At 35.0% G+C, this 23434-nt stretch overlaps 1 protein-coding gene across 1 annotated transcript in view; it reads left to right on the plus strand.

Moving 5' to 3' along the window:
• LOC140140860 (dnaJ homolog subfamily B member 13-like) overlaps positions 1-20119 on the plus strand; it is a 49532-nt gene extending 29413 nt beyond the window's left edge. Inside the window, exons 5-6 of the mRNA XM_072162605.1 lie at positions 9122-9426; positions 19931-20119. Coding sequence (XP_072018706.1) covers positions 9122-9426; positions 19931-20084 — 459 coding nt within the window. The 3' untranslated portion in view covers positions 20085-20119. The remainder of the gene's footprint in view (positions 1-9121; positions 9427-19930) is intronic.
• Positions 20120-23434: the final 3315 nt, after the last annotated feature.

The following is a 23434-nucleotide window of genomic DNA, read 5'->3' on the forward strand; positions in this document are numbered from 1 at the left end:
CAGATTAGATCTCTTCAATAATAGTGAAGAGAAATATTATTTTGTATCCAGTCCTGCATCTAGGGTCCCCAATATTGATCAATCAAATTGATCATGTATGGGCCGCATTAGAGCATGATGAGTGGATTGAGATTTCATCTTCAGGATTACCATGATTGCTTGTAGGAGATAATTAACACCTTGTAAATGGTATACTCTTCAAGTGGCAGGTGTTGGAACTATTACCTGTCACGAAATTAGTAATTAAGTCTTCATATCCCAGTTTATTGTGCTGTTAGTGTGAAGAAAAGAAAGAAAATATGATAAATGAAAGCAAACAATAAAAATCACATGGTTTTGAAATCACATAAGACTAATATATTCACATTAACCACTCAAATTGAGACATTAATTTGACTGTCATCAGTGGGCTTGTGATCAGATACACTACTTTGTTTTGTATGTAATTGGTTTGCAAATTATAGCATTTGTCATTATATGATGTATTTTTGAAGTTGTGAAATAAATGTTTCTTGACATTGAAATTGACACCTGCTTTTCTGATGCTAGGAAGGTATCTGACCTATAATGACCAATACAAATTTAAGCTAAAATCATGCACATTTCTGCTCATTTTAATATTTAATGTAGTGTATAACCTATTTCCATGAATTGAAACAGGCAGTAATATTAAGGACACCATATTTCTATTTGGTGTGAGACTGTGAGATCATATTATTTGATTCAAAGTTTTTAAAAAATTGCTAGAATCATAGCATCTGTTTTTATCATAATTTCAGTTATAATTTAAGGGGTACTACACCCCTGCCCAATTTTGTGCCTATTTTTGCATTTTTCTCAAAAAATATAGTGCATTGGTGGCAAGTAAGATATGTATAGGGGCAAGGACTACAACTACTGCACTGGAAATTTTATTTCAGCACAGACAACAGTTGTGGAGTTACAGTAAAAAATGAGGGAAAATCAATATTTGATCAATAACTACTTGCTTTGAGTTGCTGAATTTTTAGTGCAGTAGTTGTAGTCCTTGCCCCTATAATATACATATCTTATTTGACACCTATGTACTATAATTTTGAGAAAAATGCAAAAAATACAAAAAATTGGCCAGGGGTGTAGCACACCCTTAAGACACAATTTGAACTTGGCAAAATGGTTCACAATAGTGTGACACTTTTAAACATAATGACGGGTATGTGCAAGAAGACCAATCTGTAATAGCTGCCAGGTGTCAGACTTTCAGTTCTGCACAATATAGAATGTAGATATGTTCATCAAATATCTATAGGGCAGCTATTGCAGACAGATTACCTTCTTGTACTAACATCTCATTTAATAAACCAACAAATATCTCAAATATGCAGAGACTGATACAAATAATTATGAAACTTAATTTAGTCAAACTCATTGTATATACCCAGCAAACACAAAAACGTTTTTAAAACGTTTTAAATAAGTTATATTTCGGGTTTTGGTTTTAGGTAAAAGCGTTTTAATAACATTAAAATGTCGGGTTATATAAAGGTCATGAAATCGTTTTAAAAGCGTTTTGTATGAAAACACACTACAACAATATTTTTAAAATGTTTTGAAATGTCATTGTAAACTATTTTTGCAAACATTTTGGCCAAATATTTTGTCAACACTTAAATAACATTATGTTAAAATATTTGCACCCAGGAAACACAGAAATGTTCTTAAAATGTTTTTTACAAAACGTTTTAATAACATTTAAATGTCGAGTTATATTCAACCCCAAAATAACATTCTGTTTAGAATGATTTGTACCAAGTTTTCAAAAATGTTTTTGGAATGTTATTAAAACGTTTTTATACCCTTTATAACCCGATATTTAAATGTTTTCTGTAAAACATTTGTGTTTGATGTGCAGTAAATTACAACAAATGTTATTTAATGTTATGAAAACGTTTTATACCATTAATGTACCCTTTATATAACCCGACATTTAAGCGTTTTCTGACAACCTTTTATAACCTTTTGCGAATGATGTCGAAAAACGTTTTGTGTTTGCTGGGTAAGCTGCTTAATTAGAACTGAAATTATGATAAAAACAGATGCTATGATTCTAGCAAATTTTTTTTAAAACTTAGAATCAAATATATGATCTCACATTGGGTATTCCATTTAAAATCCACACTACCCCTGTGGAGATTTTGGAAATATGTTCCAAAGTGGGAGTATGAATTTCAAATGGAATGAACACATTAGCAGCTCCATTTGAATTTCATACACCCTCTGAGAAAGATTCAACCTGAATCTTGCACTGAGGGAGGGCGTGTTTCAAATGGAGCTGCTAATGTGTTCATTCCATTTGAAATTCATACTCCGCCTGCGGAAGATATTTCCAAAATCTTCCACAGGGGTAGTTTGGATTTTAAATGGAATAGCCCACTTTGTCATGGACCTACACTATATGGGCGCGTATATTTTAACTTAAATTTGGGCCTATCAAATATTGGTTGTAATTTTATTCAATTTAAAATTGCAAGAATATCACCTGTTTTTATCATATTAAATTGCAGTTTAATTAAACAGCTTATACTGGGTCATCTTGTCTTTAAATAGCAGGCACCTGTATTTCCATGAATAACCTTTAAAGGCACATTCATAGATTTTGTAGGGGTGCTTGCTGCTTGATGGAAATTTGTAGCATGTCCTTATTTCAACTTCATGATGTAGTGCATGACTTTTTAACATGAATTACCAAATGTTCATTTTGACAAAATACTGTATGTTGTAAAAAATTTAATATAGGATCTGATAATTTTGTCAAGGTTTTCATCAGTTTTCACATACTAGAAGTACTCAAAGGTATGTTGATCTGTGATGGTGTTTGTGCTAGTTGACACTGAAACTGAAAACCTAAATAGTTCAGGCACAAGAATTTTCAGGCTTTTGCCTGAATTCAGACAATTGTGTTGTCCAAATTTATAAATTTTTTCAGCCTGTTTTAGGCCTTTTAGGCCAAATTCACACACTTTTTCAGGCATTTTTCACAAAAGCCTTCTCATACCTGATACTTACAACCCCCTACAAAAGGTACTAGTATATTAAAATTGTTATTCAACAGGTTTGTCACTTGGCAATAGGATCCATGTGACATGCAAGAATGGAAACTCCTCACTCTAAACTTTTAATGTATGAAGGGTCTCTAGAAAACTCAAAATCACTTAATGTCCCTTTAAGCCAGCATTATTAGGCATCTCATGCATGACAAAACACCTGTTCTTAGAGCATAATTGGCACTGACCATTTCAGTACTTTAAATGAGAAATGAGGCAAATGGCCATTTTGATTATGTACAAATTGTTTGAATGCACACTAATGTCATGATTTTTCTGACTAGTTTGATCTTTAGATGAGGATGGTCTGATTTCATCATATGCTATTTCCACTTTTGTTGCACGACCTTGACTCTTACTCCCCAAATGTTTAGTTTTATGCTGGTATTTCAGATCAGGAAAAAGCGCAGTGAAGCGAAGTCAATCCCATTTGACATAAAGAGCCAAACAATGTGTATTCTTAGTCGGTGGCTGTGACTTAGCTTTGTTAGCATTGAATTTCATTGGTTTCTGCCTGCCGTCGATCACATGGTAGATGGCAGCATCTGCGTCGTCGCAGAAGACGCTTGTCGAAGCGCAAGTATGTAGCGTGTTCTATAATAATATGCGTATGAGATTGCTGTACGCACAACTAAAACAGTAAACAAGTTTTGTTCATTTCAGAAAAAGGGGAGTTTTCATGATGGTAAATTAATTTTTGCTAAATAATACAGTGTTTAGTTACTAGTATTAAAATAATATTTAACTGACTAAGAATGAGAATAAACAATAGGAATTTTTGTTTTTACTATCCTCTTCCAATATTTTATCATAGTAGATACCGGCATCCGCTACTCAAAATATTGGACCTGCCTGTCCTCTATTACACGGTAGGGGAGAGTAAAAACTAGAAACCAATGCTTAAGAAAAAAATTGGGCAACTTTTCAACATTGGCTCCCACAACTTCTGATAGTTTCCTACCCCATAGAAACCAATGGTAAAGAGAAAATTTGGGCAACTTTTCAATTATATGATTGGACCATCCGCCTTTAAATTTGTGTAGACATCCTTTGGAACATGAATTATTTCTGTTTGGGTTAGTATTCAAGTGTTTAAATGTAAATTATGTCATGTCAGAACTGGACTAAGACCTGTGAAGATGATGTACAAATGTGACATGGTCTGGTCAATGGAGGCCAAAGGAGGCATTTTTGAAAATTGAGTTACAATTATTATTACCTTATACAAACATCAGGCTATCGTATACTGGAAACACCAAAGGTCTAGCATACTTAGTTCTAAATTTCTAAGTCTTGTGTTTTCTATTTTCTTATGTATTGTATTGTTTTTTACTCTATTTGTTTTTATCTCAATTTCAAATTTGCCGCCTTTGGCCCCCGTGGATCAGATTGTGTCACAAATATGATGTGTTCAAGCAAAATGTGTCTGATGACGATCAAAATCAAAATTCAGTTTTCAATCTCATTAAATGAGCCATTCAGAGCTTTATTTTGCTTAAAACCCCATCATAATTAGACTTGTGGTTCCATAGATTTTTTTTCACATTTTAGTGTTGCTCAGAATAATACAGTACAAAGGAAGTTGAATACTTTTATTGGCTACATCTCAAAATCGATATTCCCGACATCCACTTTATTTTGCTTGATCACATCACAAGTGCGATATAAGAAACTATACGATATGAATCTATTCTATATTATCATCATGATGATGGACAAGGATGGAAGGAACAAAACACCTGATAGGAAAATTAGTTGACAGACAGTTTTTAATCAAATTCGGGGAATTGAATTGCTTGTATTTCACCATGTGTATCACCCGAGTACAATAAAAACCAAGAAAAAGGTCTTTTTCATGATCAGACAAGGAAAACAAGTATCTCGTTTAGAGTATCCAAATAATCCCAAAATGCAAAATTTCAAAAATGGTATGTCTAATTTATGTAAATACTTTTGTATTAAACTAAAAGCAAGAGGTATATACCAGTAAATGTAATAAGGTGCTGTAGTAATTACTTAAACTGTATGAAAACAAGCAATGTAATTATAACTCTATCCGCGCGGATGTCAACTGCAAACAACAAGTTTTCATTTTTTTTAACAGCATATTGATTTGATTTTGAATTACAGAATAAATTAGCATAAAAAATGATCAAAATGAGTACAAGCAAAAAAAGTGCAGTGATTTATAGTGCACTACACACAGGCACAACTCCTAGACTTTGATCCACAAGCCTCAGCACACTTTTCAAGTTCAGTGGTTCTAGTTGAAATACAAGAGGTTCACCCCAGTCAAATTCACAGTGCATTACTCTTTCAATGATATTGAGGGTTTTGAACCAGAACTGGCTGCTGTAAAAGTGGACATTTTAGCATAATTATTTTTTGCACTTTTGCCAATTTTTTAAGGTTCCTTACATTGACCTATGATATGTATGCACAAAAGGAATATAATATTATGCACACTTTGTTACTACCTCTAGTAAAGAGCCTCTGCACTATCCACAGGCAATCTCTAGAGTGGGCTCAGCCTTTGGCCTCGATGTCGTCTCGACTAAGAATTGCGAGCCTCGGTATCGGCGCTACAACCTCGCTGTTTGGACATCGCGATCTGAGAGAACTGCTACTTGGAACATGAAATCAAATTAAACATGAAAATTAATACTACCCATTATAAGTTTACTTATTTTTAAAGCCCCAATAATTGTTCTTGTATTTTAAGTTTCTGTTCTAAAAATGTCTGTGTGCTGTATTTCAACCTGAGACGATAATTTACCTAATTATTATCGTCTCAGATTTCAACATTAACTAGAATATCAACATTTCGGTCGCATTTTCAAACTTACCTTTACCTTGTTAAATTAGGGGTGTCAATTTAAAGCCAGTATTGTAGAGCACAGGTTGATGACCTTATCTCAAAAAGTTGAAAATGGCATTTGAATCCTCTCAGAAGATGTAATATAAGAAAACAGAAGTAGTATATGGTACAGAAGGCCACACCCATAATCATGTTTAACAAATTTGCTGTCTGCCCTGGAGAAAGTAAGGAAACGTCTAATCGTGTCAACAAAGGTTGATATTTATATTGCTTGGAGTAAAATAGGCAACAGAAATACCACCACGTCATATTAAAAAGATTTGTGGGCTGAAAGATTCACTTGGTTTTCTCTTAATTGAATTTCATTGGTAAACTGGCAAACGTGTGATCTAATAAGAAACAGCAAAACCAATTACTAGGCCATGTCAGCTGTGTTTGTTGATACACTATTGGGTCTATTGGAAAGCCCAAATGAAACAATTTGGCTTCTTTATACACTTCAATTTGCTTTCTGTGCCACTGCTTTGCCTTGAAAATGGGCTGTTCCACTTGAAATCCATACACCCCAAGACATGGCCCAAGACATGGCCTTAATCTTCCACACTGGGAGTGTGAATTTCAATTGGGTACTGAGTGGGCGATTCCATTTGAAATCTACACACCCTGTGTGGGAGATTAAAGTAATGTCTATAATAGGGGGTGTATGGATTTCAAGTAGATGAGCCCAATTGTGTAATTGTTATATTTTCTTTTATACATAAAAGAAAGTGGAAAACCCAGGGTTCCTAAATCTGATGCAAAAATCGGTATGATTTTATGTTCAGTTGGTCATTTTTCAATTTTGGTAAACATTTATTTATTTACCCCTTTTCTTTTCCATTTTTGTCTCCTAGCAATCTGTTTCTCTAAATTATAATGAAATTTTAAATGAAATTTATCAAGTGTTTAAAAGAAATTATAGAAGAAAATTGATTCCTGAATCTGCTGTTATAAAATTATAAGACATAGATTAATCAACCTATCAGATTCTTTAAGACCAAAACCAAAAAGAATTTTGCTATAATTTAAATTTTCAACATTTTATTGAAAATTTACTTCATACCATATTTTGAATTCATCCCACATTCTCACAGCATTATTACAATCCCAAAATAGATGTCCTATATATGTGACTGTCCACGGCGAATGAGCCGTAAATTCCTCCCCCGGTCAATTTTGTTTTATTTCGTGTTTAAAAAATTAACATAATAAACTTAAAAATGGTATATCATTTGACTTCAAACGATATCCAGAAGCGGGGTTATGGTTTGTTAAACTTTGCTCCTTCAAAAAAATTATAGCTTTTACGTTTTTACATGTGTCTCTTTTTCCACATTGTTGGCAATAAATATCAAACAGTCATAATTGGCGGTCATTTCAAATCATCCCCAAGTCAACAAGGTTTAAGAAAGTTCTCTCATTGTTAATTGTTGGTTATGCATACCTGTACAAAATACAATGCCTGGTAACCCACCACTTGAATAGGATTTAGCAATATAAGCAAACAAAGACCAGAGCTATATATTAAAAGTTCTATAGCCATCTAAGGTAGAAGCTTATTATCCACTTCAACAATAGGATTATTGATTAGTTTTTGACTATCGAAATGAGCGATGTCGGGCCAGCAAGTTACCGATGAATATGACCTCCATACACATTTTACACCGTAACTCAGAATACAATTTAGGGAATTTACGGCTCATTTGTGCTGCCGGGTCACATATGTCTCAGGAAAATATTTACAATGTGTACAGGTTTCACTGTCAACAATATTCATCTTATACAATCTACTATTTGTCATCAAACAGTTTAAATTAAGTTTATAGAACACTGAAATATTCTTGTTCTCACATCGTATGATGACTTAAAAGGCATGAGATATAGCCTATATCCCTCCACTCATTATCATTGACATTTAATTCATCCATATAATCTTTTCTGAGATGTCAAAGGTTTCTGAATCCTCTGAACCCTGCTTTAAAATTTGTTTACAAGAAAGTGGAATTGCATCAACAAACGTATGCACTGGATAAAAGATTTGCACAAAATCCCCTTCTGACTGAATCCTTTGAATCAAAATACGGTAAATAATTCTAGATGTCATGGCCTACACAGGAGTTTCATTACCATCATTCATTAATGTAAAGCCTTTTGGATTACACATTTGTCTTCTAAAACCCTGCTTTAAAATTTGTTTCCAAGAAAGTGGAATTGTATCAACCAAACTTCTTCACTACATAAAAGACTTGCGCAAAATCCCCCTCTGACACCAAATATCAAAAGCGATGATTTAATTAATACAGTTGTGCTTATTATTCCAAATACATTGATGAAAAGGATTTACATTTTCCTGTTATGTTAAAGAAGCTAAATATTTATTTTGGTGGATATAAGTTCAGCCCTGTGATGAGGATGACACTCACTCAATCCCTCAGATTTCTTTTGGCATGGTAGTTCATGACAAATTTAGTAGAGTGCTCATTGATTTAACTCTATCCCAACAAACAAAAAACATTTTTGCAAAAGGTTAGAATCATTTCAATATCGGATTATAAGTGTATGAAATCAGTAAAGAGATTCATTTGGTAGGATTGTTGAGATCATAAACTAATACTTTTGTTAGCCGAATCCAAGGAAATACTACTCACAAATCTGAGCTTTCGCCATCTTGGCTGATGGCTTGATCTGGTCCGCTGCTTTTCCCGCATCGTTAGCAACCAACTCTCGCGGGAAAAGCAGTGGACCAGTACATCTGCGATCAAGCCATCAGCCAAGACGGCGAAAGCTCAGATTCGTGGGTAGTATTTCCTTGGATTTGGCTAACAAAAGTATTAGTTTAAGTGTTAAAATGTTTCAATAATAAGTAGCTGCAAGCCTGCAAAAACAGTTTAAACAGACCCGTATCCAAGATATTTTTAGGGAGTCAAGGGTGTTGTACCGAATTTCCAAAATGTGGACTCCGTAAAATTGGAAACTGTTAGGGCAATTCTGAACATTGAAAAGTGTGTTCCCAAAATTACTATTCCCTACTTCCCTTTTTCTTTATATCTTTATTTCAATTTGAATATATATAAATCCATTTTGGCCTCCCTACATTTGCGATGGCTGCCCCACATTTTTGAACCAACTGTGTAACTTGTATACATGCTTGACTAATAACTTGACTCATCTCACATCACAGGTAATGAATGAAGACGGTCACACCTCCAGTATCCGTGACAAGATCCTTACCATCACAGTCAAGAAAGGATGGAGGGAAGGAACCCGTATCACATTCCCAAAGGAGGGTGACCAAGGACCCAACAACATCCCGGCAGATATCGTCTTCATCGTCAGAGATAAAATGCACCCAAGGTTTCAAAGCGAGGAAAACAATTTGGTGTTTACTGCTAAAGTGCTCCTTGGGAAGGCATTGACGGGATGCAGCGTTGCCGTGCCAACATTAGATGGGAGGTTGCTGAATATTCCTATCAATGATATTATAAGGTAAGCAATGATTTGTTTTTCAAGGAATTATCTTCTTTTGAGAGTGGATATCTTGTTTCAGGAAATCTATCTTGAGGATAAAGATATCAAAACTATTGATATGCACTTCATATGGCCACTCATAATATGCAAGCTTTGCTGCTGTTAGCACTGTTGGTACAAAAAAGGATGTAAGATTCAGGTCACCTGAATCATGAATATTGCTGCATTAACTGCTTGTTTGGTTGGCATACAGATAGCTTTGACTTATTTATTAATACATATTTATAAATGCGCACGTGACCCATGGTGCTGCCATACCAAGACCACCAAGTGTGACCAACTCCTCACATGATTGACCACTATACATAATATAAAGATACAAACTTTAAGACAAATATCATCAAAACAAGATCCTTGTGTTTACAAAAAACAATGTAATTTTGGCAGGATCTGATCCAATCAGACCAAAGATGGCAATAATGAAATTGAATTGAAAATAAAGAGCAAAATATAATTAGAAAAATACATTCAAAAATACATTCAAAAAAGTGTATAACATTTTCAACATTTCCTACTTTGGTCTGAGGATCAGATCATGTCACAATTACAAATTATGAGTTGCAATTATCTCTTTAAAAATGAGCACTATGTGTAATTTTGTAATAAAAGAATTTAAAAAAAGGCACAATGCCTAGACATACATTGATCCACAAGCTTCAGCACACTTTACAGGTTGTTGCTGATCACTACGGCCCACATCATTCCATAAACCATTTAACAGCAACACAGGGTCTTTGCAGCTTCAAGAGCGCAAACCCTAGACATTCCACAAATGACCTTGGCAACCAAGATCAGTTCCCCAAGTTTCGTATACATTACAACGAGACAATTAGCAGTAAGTTCCTTGTCCAGGGAATTTCAAGCTAGCTTAATTTTTCCATGAGAGTGTACTAAACCACCGCCAGGGTTTGAAACCGCAACCTCTCGCACCATAGTCAAACACCTTATCGATTAAGCTAACTTGACTGTAAACACCAGAAATTATACCTACCTTTTCAGATGGCTCTACATCTTCATCAGGGAGAGTGAGGCTCTTGTGTATCATCAGGTCATGACCTTTGACCTTAGACTTGATCACAGTCTCATAGACTCATGGAAGTGTGTACCTGCCTTCATCTTGTTGAGAGATGGCTGGTTATCTTTGATTTGTAATGCCTCAGTGACACCTCATTTTAAACCACCCATGGTCTCTGTCCAAGATCTTCAACCTGATCTAAGGGCGTGTTCACATTACACAATGTGGGTTCGTACCTAGGTAGTGAAGTGGTGTCGATCCACATCGAATCCACATTGAGTTCGCGTTCACACTAGCAAGCTAATCTACATCGCAAGCGGGTTATGACGTAAGTGGAGCGAATCCACATACCCGGATGTTACATGTAGAACGACTCACATGTAGTAGCCTACCATAGATACCAAATTTCGTAAAGCCATCACCTCAGAAGCGATTTATAGACCTTTTTCTGATGATGTCACCTATCGATATTGGGGTCTGAGATGTAAACAAACAAGACGTGCGTTTCTCACGTGTCCACGGTGTAAAAATACCAAATACTGCGTACTTTCTCCTCTGTTTTGTCATATTTCACTTTAGCTTCCATAAAATAATTGTTTAAGCGGGAACTGTATACTAGTTACCTTTGTTCCAGTTTGTTTTGATGCCATAAAATACAAAAGATACGGAAAAACAGCGATGCTATTTAAAATTCAATCTTTATTTTGCTTCACAATTTTGTTTACTTTTTACACCGTGAAGAACTACACGCGTACTGCGAGCTGGCAATTCGCGGGGACGCCTAGCGTGGCATAAAGTTGAGGCGCTTGCGCCGGCGCGGTAATTGCGTTTGGGTGCGGATGACTCGAATGCTGGACCCCAATATCGATTGATTGGTGGCGTCTTCAGTTCGTTTTGTTCCATTGGCGTTCACCATTTCAGCCCGCATCGACCACAGCCACTTCCGGTATATGTGGATCGACTCCACATTATCGTGTTCACATTACGAAATTTAACCCACCTCCTAGGGTGAAACTACCTCAACCAGGTAGTTTGATCCACATTGTTGATGTAGGTCGAATCCACTTACTTTGTGTTCATACTACACTGGGAAGTGGTTTCGATGTAGGGTCGACTCCACGTCCCTACATCAAAAGTGCCTGATGTGATCACGCCCTTAGTCCACAAAGTGTAGGTGACTGATTCAATGTGAATGTGGTTTCAAGCTTCTGATTTAGAACCTGGTCTTCTTTGATCCAGAAACTACACTTTTAAGGAGCATTCTGTCTCTATGTAAGCTTCCTTACTGCGAAAGATTGTTCATAAATTGGATCATTTAGACGAAAAGAAGTATTTTTATTAACCTGCTTAAAAAGCAAAAAAATTAAGTGAATAAAATGTGTCAGCTTAAAACGGCTGGGGGTGGGGGTAACCCTGTCAGTTAAGGATATGGATTGTTTTCAAACTTACATACAATGTCAAATATCATCCACTTTATGCATCTATGTGAGAAAACAGGAACATTTTCAGCGTAAATGTGAATAATTAGCAAGCCAATACGTTGGTACACATGAATTGCATCCCGAAACAACACTGTGTGTCGTATTTTTTAAGATTTCTTCAGAAATACATCAATTTGAAGTGTCGAATTGCAGGATGGTAAATGAGAAAAATATAATCCATTATATGATATCAAAACCTCATCAACAATGACAAAATCGGAGGGAGGGTGATGATGCTGGCGATCGGGTTACGGACCTTTAAATATGGTACAGTTTCAAATTCTGTTATAAACAAACAAGGTGATTGATTTATAGAACAAATCAATTTTGGTTTTTAGATCTAATAATCTTACACATAATAAGACTAATATATATCGGAAATCCCATCATAACCCCGCCATAATTGGACTTTCTTGATATGACAACTCTCATATTGCATAACAAGTATTTATTTCTGTAAAAGAGGTAATTTTCAGATGGCTAATATTTCATGCTGTCAAAATCTAAAACAGTTTCATTTAATTTCACTGATTTCACTTGCTGCATAAACAGAGACTTATTTCATTTGGCAAAACAGGATAATGTTTCTTTTTAAAATAAAAAAAATAGTACTGTATTTTTCTGGAATTGGGAGATTGGGAGCAAAGAAACAGCTCTGCATGTTTTTAATTTTGTGTAAGCAGGGGCATTAGGTATGGGGGAGTGCCCCTTGTGGCATTTACCATGCTGGCAAGGTACTAATACCAGGCAGAAAGATATTGATCAATATTTCAGTGTATATCTTCTTTTTGGTCCATTTTAAACACCAAAATACAACTTGACTGTATGCAACAATAAGGTAAAATTGCAATTTTCAATTTACCTGGTGAAGTTATTTTGGAGCAGGTCTGTTTGAATACTCTAAGGTTCCTCCAAAACTTTTGCCTTATATGTATGATGCCACTGAACATACTGAACTAAATCAGTCAAAATATGCCAATGCAGGCAAGCTTTAGAAGAGAGTTTAAGAAGCCTAATGAACCACACCCTAAAACTGGTTCCTGATGCATGCAAGTTCCCATTGAACATGTACATGAAGGAGGGCTTTACAGTAGACTATGCCATAGTCGATTTTTGATAAATAAAAATGTTATTAATCATGATGAACGCATTCAGTTGAACTCGAAATTATACTGATATTTAGTACATCAAAATACTAGTATAAAATGGTTATGAAAAAGTTTAGGCTATATAATTATATTTGTGACAGTAAAAATAAAGTATAGGCCCTACGTAGGCTTATATTATTGAATGCAACATATCATAATGGCATAATTATAATGACACTTCAATACTGAACAATTCTAATTTTAGAATCTGCCAGTTTATTATCCGAAAAACCGACTATGGACTTTCACTTTTAAGCAGAACTTTACCCGGGACTCACACACTGTCAATCATACTTGTTTATCAATAAAATCTAACCACAAGACTAAGCATGGTGGTACAATCGCGCTAGATGCATCGTTCATCCACCAGCACAAAAGCGCCGCATTCCCTAGATAGTTGTGTACCATGTATAGTTATAATGGTACCAATGCTGGCGTCGGGAGGATTTAAACAATAACGAGATCTGGGCGACCAATCACAAGCCAGATTCATTCTTAAAGATGCATTACATCATCACCAATTTTAGTTAGGCCAGAAATTGGCCTAACTCTCAAGGCAAAGTCAGTAGTCCACTTGGGAAGCTAACAAACAGAGGGCGTACAGTGACTGAAAAGATCAGTTGTGAAAATCTATCAATTGTGCACTCATTAATTAAATCAGAGTTTTAAGCTTAAATGTAATAGCCAGAGTAGTGCACAATTGGCAAGTGGACTACGGAGAAGTCTAGCTTTACAGCAGCAATAGCACGGGGGCTCTTAGGCTTTGGAAGGTATTTATGAGTAATTGGGGGTCTCATGTACTCATTCCAAGTGTTTTAAAATTAAGAGCCCTCAAAAGTAAGACAAAATAGGGTTATGAAATTTGAAATGAAAAATGAGAACCAGTCATTTTTTGACACAGAGATCAATCTAGCTTCTCTTTTGATGTTAACTGATGTATGTAGACTGCAACCTTCTAGGACATAAATTTTGGAAGGCTATTGTAGCATAAGAAAAGGGTAGTTCCATGATAGATGCACAAATCCATTTGTGAAATTGGTTATTTGCACATGCGAGAACATAATAACCCATTCCTTGTGCATGTGTGTATAAAAGATATGCCATGGTTTTGCTGAAAAAGGCCAAATTTCACCGAAGTGGCATGTACAGCACATGTTGTATTCTGCAGTGCTGTGTAAATCTTCTTTGGAAGAGAGTGGGAAGTGGGAACATTTGTGTGGCACAAAAATTAAAACATTTACAGTACTATGAAATTGGATACTTCTTTGCCTGTATTTCAAATTCAATTTTAAGGACTTTACTCCATCTGAAATTCAATTTTAGGAACTACCTACTCATTTTGCTTTATGATGTCATAAATATATATTTTGTAAAGACATGCATGGCTTAAAGTATATTTTTGCTTATAAATGGTATCAAAACATTCATTATTCATTCATTACAACATGTAAAAGTGCTTTGCATAACTCAAGTACTCCTTGTAATGTTGATAGTAATATGGATTTTAAAAGTGTGCTATTACTGCAGATTTGAAATGTGACCCAGTTTGATCCACTCAGGCCAAAGTTAGAAACGTTGAAATTTGATTTACTACCATTACTAACTTGCTCAGTACATACACTTACTGGTGTTGAATCCCTATGTCTCTTGAATACCTGGTTGCAATGCTATGAACCTTTTTTATGTCAATTTTCTTATGTTTTTTATATATTTTTTTCTTCTCCTCATCACTTTTTGCCTATATCTCGGTTTTTTTATTGCCGACTTTGGCCTGATTGGATCAGATCTGGTCACATATTCATATTGTTGCTGTACATTGAATAAAACAAAATTACTTCTCTCTCTCATTCTATCCATCCATCCCTCTCTTTCCACCTCTTTTCTCTCTCTTCTCCTTTCTACTCTTCCTCTCCTCTTTCTGCCTCTGTCACTTACTTTTTGGTCTATTATAAAACATCTATTTGCTAAAGGAACTACTTAGGTCTATGTATATGTTTGCATATCATGGCTATCAAAACATGTTCAAGTACTTTGTATAATGGGCTGTTCAGCTTGAAATCTATCATCCCTATGGAAATGGGGTTACCTGAATAGCCCAATTCTAGCGCTGTTTAAAGTACTGTTACCATGTATATAATACTCATACATACAAGGGAGGCACTTATAAGGAAGAAGAAGACATTTCTACATATTTGATATTCATATTGTTACTTTACAATGAATAAAACAATCAGAATAATGCATTCAATCTCATTGCACTTGAAGTAAATTTGAAAAAGTGTTTATGCAATTTGTCCAACCAGGACTACAAAAATCAAAGTGTGGCATGACAAGGGCAAGGATTTTCACTACAGATATCCGTAGAAACTTTCCTTCATTGACTCTTCATACTTTTAAAAACTGTATTTCAGAATTGTGATTATCAATTTCCAAAAATATAATGCTTCAACCTTTGTCTTTCAATTTCATTGCCTAACAGTAACATGCACAATGTTAATGTTAGTGCATGAATGATGTAATTATTACTTGATCTGATGTACAATGTAAATACTGTTTTATGTAACTTTTGCTTTCATACATTACTTTAAATTTATGTGAATTTCTGTTATCTTAAATTGTATGGTGTTAATTCTTCCCTTATATCTCTTTTTCCCTCTCCTCATTGTCCCTCTTCCCTCTTTCTGTCTCTCTCTTATATACTAACCTCATCATTTGTTTCTTCCTGTCCCTCTTTCTTTCCCTCTTTAAATCAATCTGTCTTCCTGTTTCCAGACACAATAGTCCACATAGTGGCAATCATCAATAGCAAGTCTGTTAGTTCCCAATCCCATGCCAGCTAGATGTGTCCTTTCTTTGATGTCATTTAGCCACCATTTAGGGGCTCACATCAGCTGCATCACATATAGAGAAAGTGATTTACTGGATTGTTTGGTCATGCACCTGTTGAACTTTATAGTGCATTATTGTATGTCTAAAGCTGCATGAAATTCAATGTGGATGTGTGTGAGGGTGGGAGGGGTGTGTGTGCGTGGATGGGAGGGGTGTGTGTGTGTTGGGGGATGGGGTCGGGTGCAGTGGCGGCGCCAGGAATTTTTTTCAGGGGGGCATTGGGGGGAGAAAGTGGGAAAGGGGGAAAATATTGGCAAGAATTCCTATCTTCAGTAGATAGCATTGAGCATATTAGCAAGAATTCCTATCTTCAGTAGGTAGCATTGAGCATATTGCCAAGAATTCCTATCTTCAGTAGGTAGCATTGAGCATATTGGCAAGAATTCCTATCTTCAGTAGGTAGCATTGAGCATATTGACAAGAATTCCTATCTTCAGTAGGTAGCATTGGGCATATTAGCAACAATTCATATCTCCAGTAGGTAGCATTGGGCATATTTGCAAGAATTCCTATCTTTCCAGTAGGTATCATTGAGCACATGAGCAAGAATTGCTATCTTCAGTACCGTAGATAGCATTCAGTATATCAGCAAGAATTCCTATCTTCAGTAGATAGCATTGAGCATATTGGCATGAATTCCTATCTTCAGTAGGTAGCATTGTGCATATTAGCAAGAATTCCTATCTTCAGTAGATAGCATTGAGCATATGTGACCGTACACCACGAATGAGCCGTAAATGTCCTCAATTGTATTCTGAGTTACAGTGTACAATGGGCATGAAGGTCGTATTCATAGGTACCTCAATTTGGTGCTACGTGTACCTCATTTAATGAGATACACGTAGCACCAAATTGAAATACCTATGAATATGACCTTCATGCCCATTTTACTGTAACTCAGAATACAATTGAGGACATTACTGACTCATTCGTGGTGTACTGGTCACATATTAGCAATAATTCCTATCTTCAGTAGATAGCATTGAGCATAATTAGCAAGAATTCTTATCTTCAGTAGGTAGCATTGAGCACATGAGCAAGAATTGCTATCTTCAGTACCGTAGATAGCATTCAGTATATCAGCAAGAATTCCTATCTTCAGTAGATAACATTGAGCATATTAGCAAGAATTCTTATCTTCAGTAGGTAGCATTGAGCACATGAGCAAGAATTGCTATCTTCAGTACCGTAGATATCATTCAGTATATCAGCAAGAATTCCTATCTTCAGTAGATAGCATTCAGTATATTAGCAAGAATTCATATCTTCAGTAGACAGCATTGAGCATATTGGCAAGAATTCCTATCTTCAGTAGATAGCATTGAGCATATTGGCAAGAATTCCTATCTTCTGTAGATAGCATTGAGCATATTGGCAAGAATTCCTATCTTCTGTAGATAGCATTGAGCATATTGGCAAGAATTCCTATCTTCTGTAGATAGCATTGAGCATATTGGCAAGAATTCATATCTTCAGTAGATAGCATTGAGCATATTAGCAAGAATTCCTATCTTCAGTAGATAGCATTGAGCATATTGGCAAGAATTCCTATCTTCAGTAGATAGCATTGAGCATATTGGCAAGAATTCCTATCTTCAGTAGTTAGCATTGAGCATATGAGTAAGAATTCCTATAGATAGCATAAAGCTTTTAGCAAGAACACATATCTTCTTCAGTAGATAGCGTTGAGCACATCAGTAAGAATTCCTATCTTCAGTAGATAACATTTGAGCAAGACTTGCTATCATCAGTAGATAGCCATGGACAAGAAATACCTTTGTCAATATGTAGGCTAGCCTATGATCAAGAATTGGTACCTACCATAAATAAAAAGTTCATGAGGCTGAAATATTATCCTAAGTAGATATCATATGGGCCCATTATGCTTTCTTGAGTACATTACCTAAAAGCCAAAATTGGTATCTCAAGTAGATAAGGCAATTTGTCTTATCTGAACGGGCCGATAAAAATGAGAGCTCTCCTGGATTTTACTTGATTAATCTCAGAATTCTTTTTCTCCTGAAAAATCAGTTGTAAACCATTGTAAACCGGTGTGTTCTGTACAATGCAATGCAATACAATGCGGGAATTCACTGTTGCTTCTGCGATTTTTACAGTGTATCAATGCGGGAATTCGCTGTTGCTTCTGCAATTTTTACAGTGTATTAGCGCTCACTCGCTCACTGATTTTCTGCTATTAAATCCCTATCTTCAGTTAGGACAACATGCCTAATAAAAAAGTCCATGTCTGAACTAAATGTCAAAATTAATGATTCTTTAATTGAAAGGTCAGATGTTTGTATTTTGGCAACATAAGTTGAAAATAAAACATCTGTATCTTCAATGAAAACTGAATCAAATTTCTTTTCTTTCTTTGTTTTTCCACCCACTGTCATCATTTTCTCATTTATTCCCACACCTGAAAGTGTAATAAAGAGACACTGAAATATTAACTACAATGCACTTTGTTTCTGGACAGACAGAATGGTCTTTGGCCGCTTCTGATGTTTAATAGTGCAACACGTTTCATTAACAAGCCTTTTGAGAATTGACTAGTCTGCTTTACAATTGTGCTGCTCTTGTCTGTATCCAGAAAACTTGGGTTAGCATAAAATATTTATGTTGTAAACCCAGTCACATGTCAAATATTCTCGTATGCTATTGCTCCTGAAAGTACTATAGAGCTGAATATTGATATTAATTAAAATGCTCTTAGACAATGTGACTTTTTTGTGTATAGTGTAGTAAAGCTACTTATGTCATTATTAGTAAGAAGCATATTTCTTATAATTTATTTACAAGTTACTGCTATGTCCGTCATATCACATTTCTCCTGTGCATTTACTATTTTCAATATGACAACAAATTTCTCACAATATTTATTTATTTATTTTGTTTGTTTATTTATTACACCCTTCTTTCTTTCCTTCCATCATTCCTTCCTTTTTTATCTTTCAATTTGTTTTTCTCTCTGCTTGAACAATAAACGCCTTGACGAAAAAATGTGTCCAAATTCCCAGGCGGGCAAATTTATCTTCTTTCATATTTTGAACATCTTTTTCACATTGGATTTGTTATAAGATTCTCTCAATAGTGACAGACATAAAACTCTTCTGGGAGATTTATTTTGTATCCATTTTACAACCATTAGCACTTACTTACACCATAGTTCCTGGACTTTCTTGCCTTTTTATACAATCAAAATCTTCAATGTTTAATGAGGATTTGTACCATCTATATTTAATACACCTGTTTAGCAAGGTTCCTGCCTACTCTTGGGTTACTCCTGATTCCAGAAAAATATAGCACTATTTTTTTTTAATTATCCTGTTTTTGCCAAATGAAACGTAGCTGAATGCTAATCCTTAAGCTAGTATTTTGGTCATAAAAGTCCAATTTTAATAGTTTTGCTATTTCAAAACATGCAATTTTGCATGGTTTCATAAAAATTGCAGTCATAAAATTCAAAGACTTGGTATAGGTCTAATATAACTAGCATTCCAAAGCTCGAGTATTAGGCTATGAGTTTGCTCATGATTGTAATATTTTATGTTCATTTTGATAATTGGTAAAAAGATATTAGAATATATTGAAGATATGTTGTTTCATTTGTCCAAGAAGGATAATATATTTTTAAAAAATTGCAAAAATTAGTGCTGTATTTTTCAGGAATGGGTAGTAGAGCCTGCTAATAAAATAAATGCCCTTTTACTCTTGTAAGAAAAAGAGGAAAGTATTAAAATAGTTTCCTTGTTTTCTTACAAGAATAAGTATTATGAAAAAGGGACATGGATTAGGAAAAGGGACATACATAGTAAACAGGAATATTTGTCTTATTTTCATGTTCTTTTCAGACTTGTCTATGAAAAATGAACAAAATCTGTTGTTATAATGATTTGTATTGTTCTCTTTTATATTTTGTTTTGCAGACCTGGCTATGAAAAAGTTGTCCCCGGTGAAGGAATGCCAATATCCAAGAACCCCACTTCCAAAGGAAATCTCATCATCCGATTTGACATCGAATTCCCACGGCAACTGACACCAGAAAAGAAGACGCTGATCAAGGAGGCACTGTTGTCATAGTAACCTGATACTGGTATCCGAACAATTTGGTTAAAGGGGAATTGACAAATCTGTCAACAGGAGTAACATTTTACTGCCTGTTAATAGATTTACTTAATTATGGTATGTATTGAGGTCATGCAGTCATGTTTTCATCTTTTAGAAATGCTTCAAACTTTTGTCCTTCAGTTGTCAATTCCTGTTGGCATTGTTTATATTTTGTAATGGTGGTATAATGATATGACACATTAACATGCATGACCCTGGTGGATTTAATTCTTCAGCCTGTCTAACTTATTTCCCCTTTAATTCTTATTTCTAAATGGGATGGAATAGTGCCTTCTGTAATCAACAACTTGTTTGTCTTTGTCATAAATTAGAGGGGAGGTTGCAGCCTTCCCAATTTATTTTGCTATATATGCCATCGCTTGTTGTGTTTTAATTACTTGGGCTATTCTGGTTAATATACTCATACCTCTGATGGGGACATGACTTTAATCTTCCACATAGGGAGTGTGAATTTTGAATGGGGTTACCTGAATGGGTGATTCCATTTGAAATCTGTACTCCCTGTGTGAGAGATTTTAAGGTCATGTCTTCCATATGGGGTGTGTGGATTTCAACTGGAATAGCCCCTTGAAACTTTCATCCTCACACTTGGAATTGTTTCTTCAACTACACATTGACCCCAGTCAGGCAAAAAGTAAAATAAAGCATGGTGGTTTTCCTTCACACAAGAACACCTTTCTGCTTATAGCAATATTGCAACTTGATATTTGCTCAAGAGAGGTACTCAGTTCTTTTCCAAATTCATATTTCTATGATTGTAATGTACTTTGATGAACTGAAATATCTTGGTAAAAGCAAGACTTGACCTGTTAGTGAGGGAAAATGACCTTTCAATGTGCAAACAATCAAGTGTGGTGGTTTTCTTTCATACAAGCACGTCTATCTGCTTAATAAATTTTGTAATATTTGCTCAAGTAGAGGCCCTCAATTTGTTTCAAAATTCTTAAAGCCGAATTATAACATTTGCTGAGGAGAACACGCTCAATATTTTTTTATATTTTTTTACCTTCAACTGGTTGTAGGACAAGATCTTCCAAAGACACCACATTACTAAGAGCTTGTGTTGGTAAAAAATGCATCGGTGACAAATCGTTTTGTGTTGCGGCACCTTCATTATGGAACAGCCTCCCACGTTACATCAGGGAGGCTTCATCACTTCACTCTTTCAAAAAAATGCTTAAGTGTCATTTGTATCCCGAATGTTGATATTTTTGTTTTATTTTTGTTTTCTTTTTTGTATGCGCTCTGATCGCTCTCTAAGAAGCGCCTTATAAAAATGTTTTTGTATGTATGTAAATTCTGGTTTTTTTACACGATTGTTATGTACTTTAATAAGTTAACATACCCTGCAAAAATCAAGACTTGAGGTGCTGTAGTTTGTCAAAATTTAAGATTTTGAATAAACCGCAGGAATCGTTGTATTATTATTACAATGGAAATATTAGTTGAATGCATACACAATGTGCATAACACAGTACGTACATGGCGTGCGGGCAGTTGTGACATATCAAAAGAACCGACATGACTCACATTTGAATAAGCGGCTCGCATAGGCGACATATGCGTTGGTATTGAATAGTGATTTTCTTTGTATTGCCTCGTCTGTTTGGTCCCAAATTAAAAGAGGACAATGAAAACTAACATTTTATACAAAAAAAATTCAATTCTATTTCTTATGGAAATGTAATAATATGGCTTTGATTTAAAGATTGTAATATAAACTAATATATCCTGCAAAAAACACAATTTGCCTCGTCACTCTTGGTGTTGTACCTGTGGTTACACATCGATGTGTTGATGATAGAAAATAGATTTTCAAGGGGTAAACAACCAAGTGAAGTGATGTTCTTTGACACAAGCATGGCTATCTGCTTAACCTCCTGAGCACTACCTGCCGATCTAACATTGCCTCTGATTGGTCAATTACGTGATATCTTCACTTTAACCACCAATCAGAATGGAGCTTTGCAAATAATTCACCTCAATTTTTTTGGGTGGTGAAATTATTCTAACAATGTTGCTGATTGGTCCAATTGATAATGAAAACTTTTTTTGACCAATAGGCAGGTATTTCTCATGGGGTTAATATCAATATTGTAAGATTTGGACACCAGGAGGCCCTCAATTTTGTTTTCAAATTCATATTTTTATGATTGTAATGTACTTTGATGAACTTTAAACTAAAATACATGGCCAATTAGATACCAACATTCATGATCTAGGTGCTACAAATAAATAGCAATTTGCTTTCATGTTGCCTCATTAGTTCAGCATTATAAGGGAACCTCATTTTATCATGTCGTGAAAAAAATCCGACTTTGTCAAAAATCTTGCAATATTGCTTTAAATCCCAAATGTACGATTTCCTACTGATTTTAGATTTGTTATTTTATACTCAAAATGCTGAAAAAATACTAGTAATAATTGTTAGGAAAGGTTTCTGTCCATTTTGGGCTGAAATAACAAGGCAAAGTAAAAGAAACCCTACTGGTTATTTTCACCATTTAACATGTAGTTCTATAGGCGGACATAAAGTCATAATTCATGTCAAACTTTGCTCTGTTGACCGTAACACAAAAAATTTGGCTGATTCCATTTAGGTGCAAGTTGGGACATGTGTTAACATTACAAATAAGCCAAAAATTAACCAATTTCATATTATAAGATAGTACATTATGGCTTTAAAGCATGATGTTCCAACTGGCAGATGACATAATCCTCTCTGGTATGAAAATTTGAATATAGTTTTCTATACCCATGATTTTGTAGTGATTTGGGCAAATTTTTGTGCCAACATTCCATGATTTTGGTAAATTAATTTTGGCAATCATTGACAAATTACCATGCACAGAGTTAGAGATGTTCTGTTCTTGGCGCACTGTTAATCCAGACAAAACCTTAATCTTCCACACAGGGAGTTTGAATTCCAAAATTATGGTTACCTAAATGGGTGACTCCATTTGAAATCTACACCCCCTGCGTGGGAGATTAAGGTCATGTCTTCTATACAGTGTGTATGGATTTCAATTGAAATAACCCGCTATATAAACACATTCAGGAACCACTGAACCAATACCAGGCCTAATATTTCATATTTTGTTTGACAAACCCAGAACCATTATTACTCACAGCTTAAGCTTTCGCTTGGCTTGATCACAAGTGATTGTTGTCAAACAAAATAAGAAATATTATGATCTACAACCCTACGTTAAGGCAATACCAGGCCTGCTTGAATGTCCCTTTTATCTAGATATGAATTGTGTATATTAAAATTAATAACATTGTGAAAATTCCGAAATTCA

This window comes from Amphiura filiformis, chromosome 19 (genome assembly GCF_039555335.1).
Source record: "Amphiura filiformis chromosome 19, Afil_fr2py, whole genome shotgun sequence".
Taxonomy (NCBI): Eukaryota; Metazoa; Echinodermata; class Ophiuroidea; order Amphilepidida; family Amphiuridae; genus Amphiura; species Amphiura filiformis.